The 17,344-nt window shown below is 37.7% G+C and overlaps 2 protein-coding genes across 2 annotated transcripts in view; one reads left to right on the forward strand and one right to left on the reverse strand.

The window, feature by feature from the left end:
* LOC139478751 (voltage-dependent calcium channel subunit alpha-2/delta-3-like) overlaps positions 1-7,105 on the forward strand; it is a 36,542-nt gene extending 29,437 nt beyond the window's left edge. Inside the window, exon 22 of the mRNA XM_071261364.1 lies at positions 39-7,105. Within this exon, the coding sequence (XP_071117465.1) occupies positions 39-246 (208 nt within the window). The 3' untranslated portion in view covers positions 247-7,105. The remainder of the gene's footprint in view (positions 1-38) is intronic.
* Positions 7,106-7,895: 790 nt separating this feature from the next.
* Positions 7,896-17,188, reverse strand: LOC139478495 (palmitoyl-protein thioesterase 1-like). Its single transcript, XM_071260986.1, has 10 exons — positions 17,085-17,188; positions 16,155-16,264; positions 14,916-15,043; positions 13,793-13,863; positions 13,533-13,620; positions 12,698-12,712; positions 12,140-12,233; positions 11,782-11,880; positions 10,837-10,908; positions 7,896-9,497 (listed from the first exon to the last, which is right to left on the reverse strand). Exons 1-10 carry the CDS (start codon positions 17,179-17,181, stop codon positions 9,372-9,374), a joined length of 900 nt encoding a protein of 299 aa, XP_071117087.1. The 5' UTR covers positions 17,182-17,188; the 3' UTR covers positions 7,896-9,371.
* Positions 17,189-17,344: the final 156 nt, after the last annotated feature.

Genomic DNA, 17,344 nt, shown 5'->3' on the forward strand with positions numbered 1-17,344 from the left:
TGTGGCTCTATTTTTCTATGATGTCACTTCTTTTACAGCATTGTTAACTCTGGAGCCTATCGTATCGTGAACGGCACATGTGCCCATGAAGAGACGTCCCACAGTACCCTGGCAGAGGAGGACAAGTGCCCCGCCCTCCGTGACCTGCCCCTCAAATGCCAGTACACCACAGCTTCCAGTCTAACAGCATCGCTATTCCTCATTCTTGGTGCTCTTGTGCTCTCCCTACAAGCCTTTAACTGGTAGTACAGCACTCCGTCAAGGTGATTCCAATATTAGGAAGTGTCACATTTTCAGTTACCGTGTAACATGGTGCAACAGGCATGAATGTAAGTGAGTCTCTGTTTTTATGGAACAGTGGATCTCTTTTAAGTCACTAGTCCCTGCATGATGTAAATATGCATTTCTGAAATTGTGTCATTTCACTAGTCATAGTGATACTTTATCATTAAATATCGAGCAGTGATGCTTACCAGTGTTTCTAAAGAAGAAGTAAATGAAAGGGTAATCCCATAATAAGCATCATGTTAATTTGAAAATAGCCTTGGAGAACTAATTTCATCATGATCCTAAACTCTGTTATGTACTGTGAGAATAATAGTGTAGAATACTCAGCCAATAATGTGATAAGGCCACTCTGTATGATACTCTCGATGTCCTACTTGTATTACTTAGAATGATCTCTAATGTTTGAAAGTCACTGGATTTATGTTATCCTGGTGTCTGTAATTGCTGTGACTGTTCAGCTTCAGAGACATATGTATGACAAGGATTTATGTAGAAATTATGCTCTTGCATTGAGCTCAGTATCCAGTTGTACTACTGACTTTTTGTAAATATTTCACATTTTACAAAATGTGTGCAATATTCAGTCCAATATCATTGCATGTTAGCAGTTGTTTTGATTATTCATTCCACCCATTAGTCAAGTAGGAGCTGTTAGTTACAGCAAGAAATGTATATACATACCAGGTAGGCAAAGCTGATTAAAAGTCTGGACACCGCCAATTTAGCTACAGTTGATCAGGTGGGTGTTTCATATACTCCAAGTCATGATATGGCCGAAATATAGCCAATGTGACGTTAAACTTTGACTCACTCACTCACTTATATACTCAGGTAGGCAAAGCTGATGAAAGTCAGGTAAATTTCATGACACACTATTAATGCTTTAACTCTTGTCCAGATCAGTGTGTCTAATTTAGTATGGTAATATGGTTTGAAACCTAATATTAATCTATATATTGTGCAGTCCGACTACGAGTTGATTTCCATTACTTAGACACTGTCAGAAGCATTAGTCAATGTATGGTGGTGACATTGCATCATTTCAGCATAAGATGTATAGTTATGTGAACTTTGGCATTGTAATTCTGTCATGTGAACTCCATACAGCACACTTCAAGGTTAAAGGGGGACGAGGCTCTCACAAATACTCATTACTTGCTAGTTTTGGGGGCATGGGTGGCTCTGTTGTCTAATATAAGGCGCCGGCAATTCGCTGTGCAGAGTTGCGTCCTTTGGACAGGCCAGAAACCTTTGATCGTGAATTTGAATCCCAGTTTGCCCTGATAATGTTTCTAGGTTTGTCAGCACCATACCCATGCTTGTAGGTTTCACCAAATTTGTAAATGTCTAAGACCTGCATCACTTTGGATTTTTCTCCTACATCATGCTGACATGCCATTAAATAACTGGAATACTGTTCAAAGCGGTGTAAAACCTAACTCACTCTCTTACTCTTGCAAGACTCCTGATTGTGATTCTTGGTTTGTCATCCTCGTACTGGAGCTCTTGTGTTTCACCCAAGTGGTAAGTGTCTAAGACCTGCATATGACACGATCCTTCCATAAAGTGGTATGCTTGTCGTAAAAGGCGACTAACAGAATTGGATGGTCAGGCTCGCTGACTTGGTTGATGCATGTCATCGGTCCCAATTGCGTGGATCAACGCTCATGATGTCAATAACTGGCTTGTCTGGTCCAGTCTCAATTATTTACAGACTGCCATTATATCACTGGAATATTGTTGAGTGGGGCGTTTAACAACCAACAAATGTACCGTGTCTACTGTTGTATCTAATTCTGTCTACTGTTGAATGTAGTTGTCTAGTGATGAGCGGCGTTAAACAACAAACAAACAAAAAACAAAGTGGTGTTTTCCCTCACTCACTTCATGTTTCATTTCAATCAAGCTGTTACTACAAGACAAATTACAGAGACAAGTTTTCCAACTGCGCCACACACTAACGCGACTAATGGCACGAAGCAAGCAGCCACAGGCCTTGTCTGTCTTTAATATTCATCACTTTCCATGTACATAGATGATAGATAGTTACTGTGGTGACCATTCCCGAGAGCAATATACAATCACAACAATCATTCCAGATGTAATGTTTTGATACATGACCGTGTCGTGTAGTGTGAGAAGTTCATTATACACATTCCTGTATGTATGTCTGCTTGGTCCTAGTATTTGCTCCACTGCTTATCCTCTGTGATATTAGTGTCAGATGTTTCAGGATAAAGTAACCATATGTCTCTGGTTGAATATGATTCTTGTTTAGTATAAGGAACGTATATATGCTGTATTCATTTCATTCTTTAGTGAAAGTCTTGCATGGCAAAATGGAAAGCTTGGAATAATGTCTTATACCAAACTATTCCTCACAATATTGCACGAAAGGGTGATATTAAACAAGGAACTGTCTACTCATTGTTTGAAATTAAGGATGTTCCTGGGTTGTTGAGCGTTGCTCCTACAGTAATTTAACCAAGGGACCTATTAAATCTTTACCTCTGGGTCATGACAAGGACTTCCTGTCTCTCATGCTTAATTTCATACACTACTACTGATACACTGTATTTGGTGCAAGGAAATCTGTTTCAAAGCATTATCTCTGAAATCATCAAAATCAGTCATTTAGAAAATAGATGGAGATTGCATCATTTCTAAAACATTGTTTCTATAAACATGTCTGTCCCTCTCTTAAAAGACTAAAACAGACACAGTGTGTGCTGAACTTGGTGGGCCTCTGGTAGGATTTGTACGAGTAAGAGCTTCCAATGAAGTAGAATGTTTTATACTACAAATGATACTGTTATTAATTAATCTTGAATTAAAGCAGGTGCTCAGTTTGCAAGCATCCAATCTCTACTCAGTGAATTTGCTGAACATGTGGTATTTAACATATGGAAATAGCATACAGTTCAATGGGCGTGTCCTGAACTCTCCTGTACTGATAGTTGAATGTAATGTTGGTTTGAGGGTTTTAAGCTTCATTGATTATGAGTATCAGCTTTTGGGATACAGATATTAGGACTAGTGGCAGGTATCACAAACTGATTGCCTGGTGCGTCAAGAAAAGAGAGAGGGTTGCAAGCACACTTTCACAGAGACATTTGTATATGGCGAAATGTCACCTTTTTTAGTTTTATGCGAAGTTTTTGCACTCATTCAATTCTCACACAAGGTTCAAGAAATCTTTAATCTAAATATTGACCTCTCTACAGTCATTGTCACATATATCGTCTATCAATAATCAGCTAATACACGTTTCAGCTTGTGGTGAGAAGGAACAATTACTTTGTTTGGATGATAGATATAATGCTAATAATATAAACCATGCAGTGAGACATGCCAATAATGATTACTCTTGTTATTTTTTTAAATTACTCATTTTATCTCAGATATTTGTAATTGCCTCAATTTGGGGTTGGCATGGTTACTAGTTTTTAACCAATTTATGTTTTATCACAGAGGGCTTGGCTGTGAGTTAGTGATAACATGTTGAGGTTGTGCATTTTCTTGTCAGTATTATTGCTGTTACCAAATCAAACTGAATAGTTATAGAGCTCAAGGTCACAATTAGCTGCTCGTCCATTATACTGAGTGTTTTCATTTTTCCATTATTGAAGGCTGCAACATAATAAATGGTTCTCAGGCATTGACTCCTTAGATTTTGGCACCAGGTTACTCCTTTTTATTATCAAGTCTGAAATAGTTTGCTCCTGGATAAGACTCTGGCTTTACAGTGGGTCATGGACATTGTCGCCATGGACCCTAAATATAGATATTAAACAGACTCTCCACCCAAGAGAGAGAGAGTAAGGGGAGTAACCACTGCAAGACTTCCGTGCGGTACAGACTGGTGGTCCCCTGCCTCTGTTGCCCACGCTACACGAGCATGAGGGCAGGTGACCTGTCCAGCGCACAGCAGAGATCATGAGTGGTGGGCACGGCAGCCTCGAGTCCATTAGTGTCCATGGTGTTGCAAGGGGTTATGTTGCATTGCTGTTCCAGGATAGTTTTCACCTATATAATGAATCAAACAGCATTTGTATTTATTAATCTTTTTGTAACTCCTGAAAAATTGATGGAGGGCTTATCTATAAAACCAGAAAATAATTTGGTATAGCTCAACTTTCATAAACAGTGTTGATACTAATGAGTACTGGCAGAGAACCATGCATCATGTTTTGGCCAATAATGGTCAATATGTAATCATTTCAAATTTGTCTTTTGACTCATACCTGCACTCTCAATATAGGTCTGTTGTAATTGTTGTTTAACAACGAAGTGTGTATTCTTGTGATGTTACCATGGTTACATTGTAGTACAGTGCTCGTTGCCATGGGGTAGTACATTTCTCATTACTGCTGTGTAGTAAAGTGCTCATTCACAAACTTTTGTACCCTGTTAATGTCATAGATATTGCTGTGATCTATCTGTGTGTCTTTATACAACGAAACCAGCTTCATGTTAAGAACCAAGATTTTTGTTCAAATTGTTGTGAAAAGCTTCCTGCCAAGTGTTAGTCAATTGGTTAGAATCACACACAATTCATCAAGGACCACTTTCCAAAGTTCCTGAAACCTCACAGAAATCATGTATCTCAAATCTTTGTTAACTATTTGTACATATTTGATAGATATTTGCATTGAGTTTTAGATTGGCTCAATATGAAGATTAAGGGTGAATTCATACACCGAAACTCTCATGCACTGCGATACATGATACATGCAGACTTGTATCGTGGTACATGACAATAGAAAATGATGTGTTGTTTACTTATGAAAAAGTAATCCTGTTTAAATAGGTATAAATGATAGCTTGAGAGGCCACCCACATCCTACAGATCAGCTGTTTGAGATAAATTTGCTTCCCCGTTACTTTTTGTGATGAACAGTGAACATGGAAGGAACAGTCTTTCGCCATTTTTCACTCATCTGCAATACAGGAGTATGCCAATTCATGTCCTTCGTGTTGATATTCTGGCTTATTCAGATGTGTATCATATTGATTGTATTCAAATAAAAGTGAAAACATAATTTGAATTACTTGAGTGTAGAAATTATTTTTTTTACAAAAGTGTTTGTGATAATTTTAGTGATGTTTACTTAATACCCAAAGCTTGTCTATATATCCAGCATAGTGCCATGTGCTAGAAAGGTGTGTCAGAGAAAAAGAGCAATAAATAGTTAGGATTTTCTCAATACAGATATGAAGCAGTCTGTTATTCATGATATATGTAGTATGTAATACAAGATTGATGTATGTCACTTTCAGTTCCAAATTCAATTTAGCGCAGTTAAATGTACAGGTATCCTAGCTATAAATTTGAAAACACAGTGTGTTTATCTCCTAATTCACTCACTCAATCACTGTTAATTTAATAAGGGTCAAGTTATGATCAGAGACCTTTTTGGCGCATGGGATATGCATAATTTAGGAAATGAGGAAAATTTTTACAAGTCATTTTCAAAGTTATCAGATGTGTTCCTATGAATTAGAATTAGACTTTTTTCATTTTGACACTTGCATGTTTGAGACTTATAATAACACTAAATAAATAGGTGTTGCTAAAATGTGTCAAAAAGGTTTAACCTCTGGATGCCGAGGTTTTTTTTCTGACACACATTTTCCGAAGATGGGGAAAGTGAAGGTTGTGCGAGAATTGCGCTCACGTGGCACTGGATCTACCTCTGGCTATAAAATTACGCAGAAGTGAAGAATAACTTTGACAATTTCTGTTGAAAATATCAAATCATTGTAATGTATCTTTTTTAAATTCCCTAATTCTTCCTACGATTCTCTTTCCAGGCATATTCTGAAAATGTTTAGCCAATATCTTGAACGAATAGACGAATGGATAGCTCAAAATAGAAGAAAATGCTGCACTGTAAAATCTGAATTTGCTTTGTGTACATTTCAAACAAGTGCAGTTTTTCGAGCACAGCGTTCATATTCACACCTAACTTATTTTGTTTGATTTCATCTAGCCACTTTGTATTGGTGACAAAGACCATTGGTCATTTCATTCTTAAATGTATGAGGAATTCAAGGATGTATGTATCGCAGCTAAGTTTGAAATATATGTGATGTTACAGGCTTCTCATAACCGGTTTACCTGAAACATGATTTTGTAAACACTTATCAAATATGGCGGAAAGTTCACTTCGGCGTTCATGTTTGCGTATTTTCCAAAACATTCGAAGCAATTGTACGGTTATCGGAAACGTTTTTGAATGATTATTGGTGATTTGATAAAAGACAGATACCCAGGATCACTAATATGCTATTTTTTAAATTCATTTCTCGCTTGTGCATATCACCATGTCCAATATTTGCAAGTGAATATAAAAGACTTTTCAACGACTTCACCATTTTCCATTTCCAGGGGGCCAGAGAGGGCCCTTATTGCCCCTCGTCCTTTGACTTGGAGCATAATACCATGATCATATTGTGGGTTTCTAGTCAAACTTAGTGGTCACAGTGTTGTTTCAGAAAAAAAGCACAACTTTGTCTAGTGACTATCATGTATTTAATCTATTGTTGATGATCTCATAGAACACTAACGTGGACATTTTGCCAGATTTCTTGTGTGCACAAGCAACTTATTTTTCTTCTTGAAAACTTCTTCCACTACACACTGGAATTTGTTTTTGTTACTGTGTGGAGATTTAGATGTATATACATTTTACAAGTTTATTCCATTGTTTTTATACATATTGAAGTTGCCCTCATATTTGTGATGTCTTCAAATTTGGTTTGTCTACACTTTTTTGTATATGTAAGATTGTTTTCAGTCGTGTTGATTTTTTGTTTTGGCTTTTTTAGTTGAATGTACTTACATTTTACATTGTTAATAAAGTTTTGAAATGATTCACGTTCTAGACACATGATCAAAATTTATTTATCAAGTTAATAAAAGTATGTCACAATAGTCTTTGTTGCTTTTGTTCCTTATTTAGATTTCAGGGAAGTTGTCTTGATATGCTACATCTGTGGTACACACTTGCTATAACTTTCAGTGTCCACTAGTATTTTTTAGATGATCCTTCTTATGTGTCTGAGGTAAACAATTAACAATCCTCTTCAGCTGTATCACAGGATATTAACAACTAGGCTATTTCAAACTGAAAATACAATTAAATAATTTGCTGTGACAAACTCGGAATGTTGATACCAGCACACACAAGAAAGAAGTGAGATTTTCCGACCTCGCACATGCGCATGAGTTGGGAGCAAGACGCTATTAGTTGCACAACTAATTATGGATAGTTGATAGTTTAGAGAACTACTGTTGAAAGTCTGAAGAAATTATTGTGTGATAACGGTCAAAATACTGGATTCATGACAGATGTAATAGATGTTTTGAATTCGTATTATCTTTGTATGACACATCTGTGGCACACACAAGCTAAAACAAACTATCAGTGTTTATCTGATACTGGTGAGATGATCCTTTTAACGTCAGTGTGTGTACTCCAAATGTCGTGGCACTAATTGAGCTGGCCTTGTGGAAATGGACTGCTTCAACAATCGTGTTACCATAAAATGACATACAAAGTCTTTTTGTGAAATAATTTACTTCATGTAAGTTATTAGAACAACATAGATCAATAGGCGAATATTAAAAACAGCAACTAAAAAATATATTAAGTAAGCAGAATATAGATCTTAAACTTTAGTACATATTTTATGTGATCGAAATAAATATACACAAAACACATCGTCTTTTTATCAATAGAATACAAAAGCAATATGAAATAGCTGCTTCATTGTGTAGCTTTTATTGCAGTTTAGGTCCTGAACTTACCAGATTAAGAAACTAAATACAACAAATTGGCAAGCATGATATTTTAAACAGTATGCAAATTCTCTATTTATAAAGAAACTTGCAAGATACATTACTGTTACTGTATTATTGAAGTCTTATCAGGGAAGGGCCAAATACTTTATCAAGATTCAAGGGTCGCACCAAGAGTTAAACCACATGAAGCATGAATGTCTATCTGCCTTTACCACTGAAAATGTACATACAACTAAACATACAGGGTTTACATATACATAGAAATTTGTTTCACCAAGAATAGGCATCTGGTTGCTGTTTCATGCCATGTCAATATTTGTATAAAACATTATGTACAACTTTATCAAATATTTACCCTTTAATGTACTAACAGGTAAAGGTAGAATACCATCTGTTAAATGTTGTGTAAAAATACAATTAATATGAAGAAATACATATATTTACATGAGCATTTACAGCAATATTTATGTCTGCTCTATGGTATTGTAAAGAAGTATTTTTCTACTGTAAGCATACACAATTTGAACTGTACAGTAAACATTCATGGCTGAGGTAATACCGGAATGCTGTTAAATAGATTCAACATAATGTTCAAAGATAAATTGCAAAATTAAGACAATGTAAGTTAGAAAAGGTTGGTTGAAAATTATTCTTTAAGAAAATTGGTTTTCAACATATCATTTTCGTACCATTGATAAACCTTATTTTGACAAAGTATTTTTCCTTCTAAATCCTCATCCCCTTCTTCATAATTAACATAATCACAGCTGACATCAGTATTTGTAATAATCACAGCTGACATCAGTATTGTAATAATCACAGCTGACATCAGTATTTGTAATAATCACAGCTGACATCAGTATTGTAATAATCACAGCTGACATCAGTATTTGTAATAATCACAGCTGACATCAGTATTGTAATAATCACAGCTGACATCAGTATTGTAATCATCACAGCTGACATCAGTATTTGTAATAATCACAGCTGACATCAGTATTTGTAATAATCACAGCTGACATATGTATTTGTAATAATCACAGCTGACATCAGTATTTGTAATAATCACAGCTGACATCAGTATTGTAATCATCACAGCTGACATCAGTATTTGTAATAATCACAGCTGACATCAGTATTTGTAATCATCTGTGGCAAGATCAGACCGAGAACGCACTCACTGTCAGGCATTGTACTGTCATTAATGAGTTTTATGGGGACTCAGTTGAACCAAAATCAGTGTTTAGAGTATCAGCAACATGAGGAGAGGGGAAGCCTAGACGAGGAACTTCTTGAGGATGCTGTTGATGAACCAGGTGTCGGTGAACCGGAGATGGTCTGAATCCGATGACAGGAAGGTGATGCGGCCACTCTCGTACAGCGTCTTCAGTCCAAGGTAGTCCTATGAGACAAAGATGATTGTAAAGTTTTGACATTGTTCTAAAATTAGACAGTGAGAATTTGTTGTTACAGTCACAGCTATGATATATATTTTAGTTCAAGTCGTCTGTAGTGTGAGACAGGAGAGTGTTCATGTTGGACAACAGTGATGATCTGATGATACAGATTTTGAAAGGGTCAAAATATAACATCCTCTTCAATGACAGCCATAATCGCTCTCTTAGTCAACAAAAAATATTTTACGATCAGTCAGAATGTTTGTTTAATGCAACACTCAATATTATAGCTATATGATGATAGCAAAAATAACAATCAAGTCTGGACCAGACAATTCAGTACTGGGTAATTGACATTAAGCATCGGTGCACACAATTGGGATACGATGACATGCAATCAACCATGTCACTGAGTGTGCTCGCCCGATCCTATTAGTTGCCTCTAATTCTTACTCTGACTCAAAATGGTGTATAACTGATAGATAATTATCTTGTTAGAAACACTCAAAGGCAATTTTTTTTCCAATCAAACATTCAAATTCCCGTCTATAATGGGCTTAAGGCTTTAGTAGAATTCTTGAAAATCAGGTGGAGCATACCACATCGCCAGCATGGGATGCTAATTTCTTGCTTTGAACCTGGATCAGAAAATTCACAGACCCAGAGGTAAATCTCTGTCAAAATGAGTCATCCTTTATCTCTTTATGTCATATCTAACAATAGTATCTAAGAGCCCTTTATTTAATCAATAGCATGTTAAAGTTCAGTTTTTTCTATCATGAAAATTTGTTAACCTGACTGACTAGCAATATATTTTTGCATGTTGGACTTCAAAACAAAAACCAGGCAGATGTGTATGACTAACTGTATGAGTCACAGAGTGAGTGAGGTAGTGTATAATGCTGCAGTCAGCAATATTTCATCTATATCACGGCAACTGGTAACTTCCATACTTTAACATTGGATTACGATAGTTGTGGCTCTGTGGAACAGGACCCAGGCCTGATAAACCAGTGGTTGAAACCATGACCAATGCACCAGATCGTTAGGTCACTAATATTCCAGCTATGTGATGGCAGACGGTAAATAATCAAGTCTGGACCTGACAATCCAGTGATTGACATCATGAGCATTGATCCACGCAATTGGGACCGATGACATGCATCAACCAAGTCAGTGAGCCTGACCACCCGATCCAATCGATGCAAATGGAATATTATGACATGCATCAACCAAGTCAGTCAGCATGGGTTGCTGAAGACCAATTTTAATCTGGATCTTCATGGGTAATCCAAAGGGTTCTAAATTGTAGGAAAACCAGTATGTGTAACCTGCTATACTCACATTTTTGTAGAGGTCGCTCTGTGTCATGTTGTACAGCTGGGCAGTCTGCCCAGGGGCGTAGAACCCAAACCACTGAATGACAAAAGTGGCCAGGTTTTAAATGAAAGCATGTTAACATGACAGATGCACCAGTTGCATTCGGTTTGTTCAGTGTGCAACATCGAGAACATACTAAGGATAAATCATGACCAGAGGAATGAATCCACACATCTGCATAATTAGTCTGTCATACAGACCCTGAAACAAATATATCCAATACAGCCCCATCTTCCCGAGGCAAGAGTGTCCACTAGCCCATATCAAAGTCTAGTTTCAAGGCCACTTTTCTTGGCTCGACCCTGGCACTACCTCGCATAGATCAAAAGTTGTGCCGCTTGTAATGAAAATGCGATATCCAATCACATCACTGTTTATATCTTGTATAGCTTCATAAAGATGGCAACTACCATAGGCAATGACGTAGTCAATCAGGTAACGAAACATTCACAATTTCATCCCCGACACAAAAACATAGGCAGTTGTTGGGGTGGGTGGGTTAAAAGATGAAAAAGACATATTCATGTCAACAAAGATAGGCAGCGGTAAATCAATTTAATTCAAAGGTGTACCAACCGTGGATGTTGATTTTGTGAAACGTTCTGATTGGACAATCGATATTTGCAATAGTCCAATCATATTTAGCACAGGAAAGAGGGCTTGATGTGGCGAGGGTGGAAACAAGACTTTGATATAAAGGCAAGTGGACGCTCTTGTTTCGAGAAGATGATACAGCCACTACAAGTCTTATAGTAGGCATCAGTTGGAGTTGACCACTACATTATTCCTATCAATAAAATCTATCCTTAACATGATTAATATTATCAGGTAAAGTATAATGTAAGTCGTCAATTATTATTTATAGTAGTGTTCATGATGATGATGATTATTATGATTGTTGTTGCTGACCTCGCTCTCCTTGGGCTGCACCATGGTGTCCTGCAAGAACATCACCAGCGCCATGTTCTTCAGCTTCAGCAGGTTCTCCTTGTACGTCATGTTCTTGGTCTGCAATAACCGAGAGACTAAGCAGAGGCAACTCAGGTCTAGATAACATTGATTTTTGTTTCAAATTTAGTACATTATATCTATTTCATAGAGTATCTCAAGTTTTAAAAGAAACATGTTTCTATCAGCACCCAGCCACCCAGACAGACAGACAGACAGACAGACAGACACACACACACACACACACACACACACACACACACACACACACATACACACTAAACAAAACGATCAGATGTCGAGTGACAATGCTGCTTACTGGTCGCTCCTGGTTGATGTCGGCGAGGAAGACGCTCTTGGCTCGGTACTCCTCCTCATTGAGTGGGTCGTGCCAGTACTCTGCTTGCACCAGACTAAGGGGAGACAATTATGCCATGTGAACTACTGGGATAGTTCAAAACAGTACTGCCAAAGTATTGCAAAAGTTGTGCCAAGATTTCAATAGTATTTGAGTCATCCTGGATTATCCAGTGCCTATATCTCCATTCTATTTTGATAAATACCCTGGAGCCATACACCACCACAGCTTCACGTGGAGTCCAGTTAGAATAACACAATGATACAAAGTGTAAAGTCGCTTGTACTTGGCATGTCTTGTTTTGCTGAAACTTTCGAGCAGTGCCAGTAGACCTTGAACATACTCAAGGTGATTCTAAGATTCGAACCCATGATCACACCTTTCTGGCACGTCAAAGGGATGCAACTCTGCATGGCAAAGTGCGGTACCTGAGACATCATTATAAGAATACCACAGACAATCTTATTTCATTTCTATTTCATGTCTTGCTACAGGCATAATGTTCCCCCGTGTACTTACTTGTCCTGCACAAATCTGAAACAGTCAATAACACCAATAAATGAACATGACTGATGATAATTATTATTTTGATTAGCTCAGTGTGTTGCCATAATATTCTCAAACAGAATCATCACCTTAACATGGAATACCTTTTCTTATATATTAAAATGTGCATAAAACATACCGTATTCGACGTAATAAGCGCCCAGGGCGCTCTCAAAATTAGAAATAGGGGGCTCTTATTAGAATATTATTTTGTCGAAAAAAAACAGAGTTGAAAGATAAATTTCATGGTTTATGCTGACAGCCTGAAATGTTTATATACGAGAGATATATGTTTCCAGAATTTAATTGCCCATAATTAAGGGTGCATATAACACACGAGTGCGTATTATACGCTAATAAATAAGTATTGTGTACATTGATCAATCAGAAAGGGAGCTAATTGGGATTGTTCACGAGCCAATATTTTTAGCAAATATCGCTGTGGGTGCTTATTAGAGCGGGGCGCTTATTACGTCGAATTCGGTCATCAAGTTTTTTAAAAATAATTTATACATGTGATAATGCCAATACTTGACTTTCCTTTGTGGGTTATGAACCTTCACACAGGGTTGGAAAGGATTTCTTTTCAGATGTGCAGCTGATTTGTATTTTAATACAGCAAATTATGTACATAACAAACACACTTAGAATGAACTGACCGATATATATTTTTTCTTTGGTCCCATCCATAAGCTGATCTGACATGCACATGAAACTTTATATACTCGTATCCTCATGCATATACCATGCAGACATATATCTGTTAAGTATATTATACTGGTTCAGAAACTCAAATCAGGATACTCACGAAACATAGGCTCCATAGTTGAGCAGCTTCCGAACCAGGTTACAGATGGTGGCATTGTTCCCTGGGCACTTGGGGAAGCCATACACACCTGTGTGATAATAGATTCATGTCTGCAAATTTAATTCATGTAACTTTTCTAGAAAACTGTAAAAATTAAATACAGTAAATTAATTAAACCTCATTTTTATAAAATGACACCTATATCTTGTTTTGTCGTTGGTAATGATTGTTTGGGATATTGACAACTTTGCTGTCGTTACCTTGGTGTTGCCCTCCAACCGAGATGAGGTTGAGCATGGGAGGAGTCGGACATATCTGTGCGATGGCCCTCCTGAATGGACAAGGAAAGACATTTTTACCATTGTAAACGTCATGTGGACACTACAGAGAACTAGCTAGAGTCTTTTTGTTCTGTGTTGTTTAACGCCGCACTCAGCAATATTCCAGCTATATGATGGTGGTCTGTATAAAATCGAATCTGGACCAGACTATCCAGTGACTGACATCATTAGCATTTGGAATATGATGGTGAGTGAGTGAGTGAGTGAGTGAGTGAGTGAGAGAGAGAGAGAGAGAGTGAGTGAGTGACCGGTATTTTATCTAAAGATGCTGGAAAATAATTATGGTTTGGGCTGGGCAAACCAGTTGATTGCATAAGAAACGATCAATGTTGATGCTGTACAGGGAGTTGAGTGAGACTCAATCAGCAAGGTCACACATTATGGCCATCCGATCCTCAATTTTACAACGGGTATGAGTTAGTGGGTAACCATTCTTTCCTGAAACCCCCAAGTGCACAGAACTAGAAAAACATTTCAAGATGACAGGCTATCTCTGAGAAGAATAAAGAAGTTATCCTCTGTATCTCCAGGACGTGCATTTCGGTAACCTTCACTACACCCCTGGATCCAGTCCCCTGGTTCTTGCGATCTCAAATTACCCGCCCTTGATTTTCTTCGTCCCTGACCAATCAAACGTTGAGATTAGGAAAAAGGAAATTGGTAAGGGAGGTAACATGAAGACCATCAAACAGAATTCTGAGGGCTTTCTTTTGCATGTCAGTCAGTTTTTCAATGTTGAATTTCTTGCAAAAAATCGTAATCAATGGAACTTGCTGGCATGTTGTTCATATCGCCCTCCCAACATTGAGTCGCATTCTGATTGATCCGTTAGACTGAGTTGCTTAGCAAATCAAAATAGCTCATGAAAATCAAGGGCAGGTAACTTTAAATTGCTAGAACCACAGGAATGGATCTAGGGGTTTGTGTTGGTTTACTGAAATGCGAGCCTTGGATATATATAGATACAAAGAGAGACAGAGACAGATACAGTGTGACAGAAAGAGACAAAGGCTGAGACACAGACTCTGAGAGTTCCACTCACAAGAACTGTCCCCCCTGGGAGAATCCAATAGCATTGTAGCCATTAGCCAGCTTCTTGTCCGCAGCCAATTGCTGGCAGACCATGGCAATCTGCTTGTTGACATTCATGAAGAACCCATTCTCCGTGTCCTGTAACCATAGTAACAAGCAAATATCTTAATGTTACAACTTCTTCAATAACAGTAACATATGGTAATTGACTCATAATATTTATAATTTTTACCATGTTTATTGATAAATAATATGAGAACAACATTTTTCACAGAACAAATCTAAAGAAACATGTTAATAATAACTGAATTATTTTTTTCATGAGTAACCAAGCACTTATGAAAAAAATTGATTAAAATATTTGTTTATTTCTGTCGATCATTATTATTTTAGAATTTTTTTAAAATTCTACTTTTTATGTTTACAATCTCCATGTGTAACAGCACTGAAGTCACTCAACAATAACCAAACCATTGGACCCACTAGCCATTGTGATCTGCTATGACAATGGAAAGTGTACATTTAAAATCAAAGCATGGTTCATACAAAACTGGAACCACCACATTTTACCTCTGAGCAATGATCAATCACACTTTTCAAGGCAATGATCATACATTTCAAGTTGAATTCAAATTCAAGGTTTTGCCTAGGCTGTTTGAACCTGGTGAAGATATGATTGTCATTGTGCTAAAATTGCTTTGTGCAAGTGGGTCTTAGACAATTTTTTTGCTGCTTCATTAAAGTGAACGACCCGTGAAGATCCGGGATAGAATAGGTCATCAGCAACCATGCTTTCTGTAAAAGGCTACTATGCTTGTCGTAAGAGGCGACTAACAGGATTGAGTGGTCAGACTCACTGACTTGGTTGATGCATGTCATTGTATCCCAATTGTGTGGATCAATGTTCATGATGTAAATCAATGTAATGTCTGGTCCAGACTCGATTATTTACAGACCATTGTCATATAGCTCGAATATTGCTGAGTACTGCGTTAAACAAAAAACAAACAAATTAAACAAACAATAAAAGTGTGGGCAATATTCAAGTTATATTATGTCTGTAAATAGTCAAGGCCAACAGGTGACACCAACAGGGAATGATGACACACAAAAAGCCATGTCACACAGCTTGACCTCTGCTTCCTAACTAGTCGCCTTTTATGAACAGCAACAGTGTGCAGGGGACCCGTTCTAAACCAAGATCCCACTAACACATCGGATCAAATCCCACATCTGATGAAGTCCTTACCTCTGCAACATTGCTGCCTATTTCCAGGGACTTGACATACACGCCATTGATGTTCTTCTCAATCAGTGACTTTATGCTGCCCATACTCAGAGGGTTACAGCAGCTGTCCCCTGGAGAGAAAAAAGTAGCCAGTACTTTTCACCACAGTATAAGACTTTGAGGACTACAGGTAATATTTGCAAGTAAAAAAATAGAATACAACTTACTTACTCGCTCAAACTTTATTGATCATGATTATCAAAATTATGACATAATGTATTGTGTGAACTGAGTGAGTGAGTGAGTGAGTGAGTGAGTGAGTTTGGTTTCACGCCGCTTTTAACAGTATTCCAGTTATATTGCGGCGTGTCAGCTTAATGTGGGAGGAAAGCCCGAAGTGATGCAGGTCTCAGACGTTTACCACTTCGGTGAAACCCACGAGCACGGGTATGGTGCTGACAAACCTAGAAACATAATCGGGGCGAACCGGGATTCGAACCCACAATCATAGGTTTCTGGCGTGCCCAAGGGACTGTGTGAACTGAAGAGAACAGATACAGTCAAAATGCCAAAGCAACCATGGTAACAGTAGATTTTGATTTACCACTTTGGCAACACCCTGGGGCACAGCTATGGTGCTAATAAACATAGAAACATTATCAGGGATTCGACCCAATGATCGTAAGGGACGCAACTCTGCAGAGCGTATCGCCACGTCCAACACGACTGGGCCACAACTGACCCCAGTCCGATTTTTGTGAATGAGTCAGCCAACATTTGCTTGTGAACAAGACTCGGTGTCAACGATTGACTAGTTCCAAGAGATCCATGTGAACTGAATTGTTGTGAACTTCCTTGTATTCAAGTATCCTTCTGCATCAAGTATATTTTTGAATACTTTTGTCAGCGTCATCAACAGCAACGTCTCTCAAGTGACAAAACTGTTCTTACCCATTCCATGCCATATCACAACAGGCGTCTGTGCTGCACAGGAACCAAAAATTACCAAAGCAGCGAGCCAAAGCATTGTGTTGCGATGCACCACCATTTTGGAGTCATATGACCATTCATAGGGACCAATTCTTTATAGTTATTATGTAGTTCTTATACGTGTAAGAGTCATACTTAAAGGTGACATCCAAAACAATGTAATAATATTTACACTAATTTTCAACAATATTCATTGAAATTACCCTTCAATGATTCAGGTA

Source organism: Haliotis cracherodii, unplaced genomic scaffold (genome assembly GCF_022045235.1).
Source record: "Haliotis cracherodii isolate W230 unplaced genomic scaffold, xgHalCrac1.p SCAF_4, whole genome shotgun sequence".
NCBI lineage: Eukaryota > Metazoa > Mollusca > Gastropoda > Lepetellida > Haliotidae > Haliotis > Haliotis cracherodii.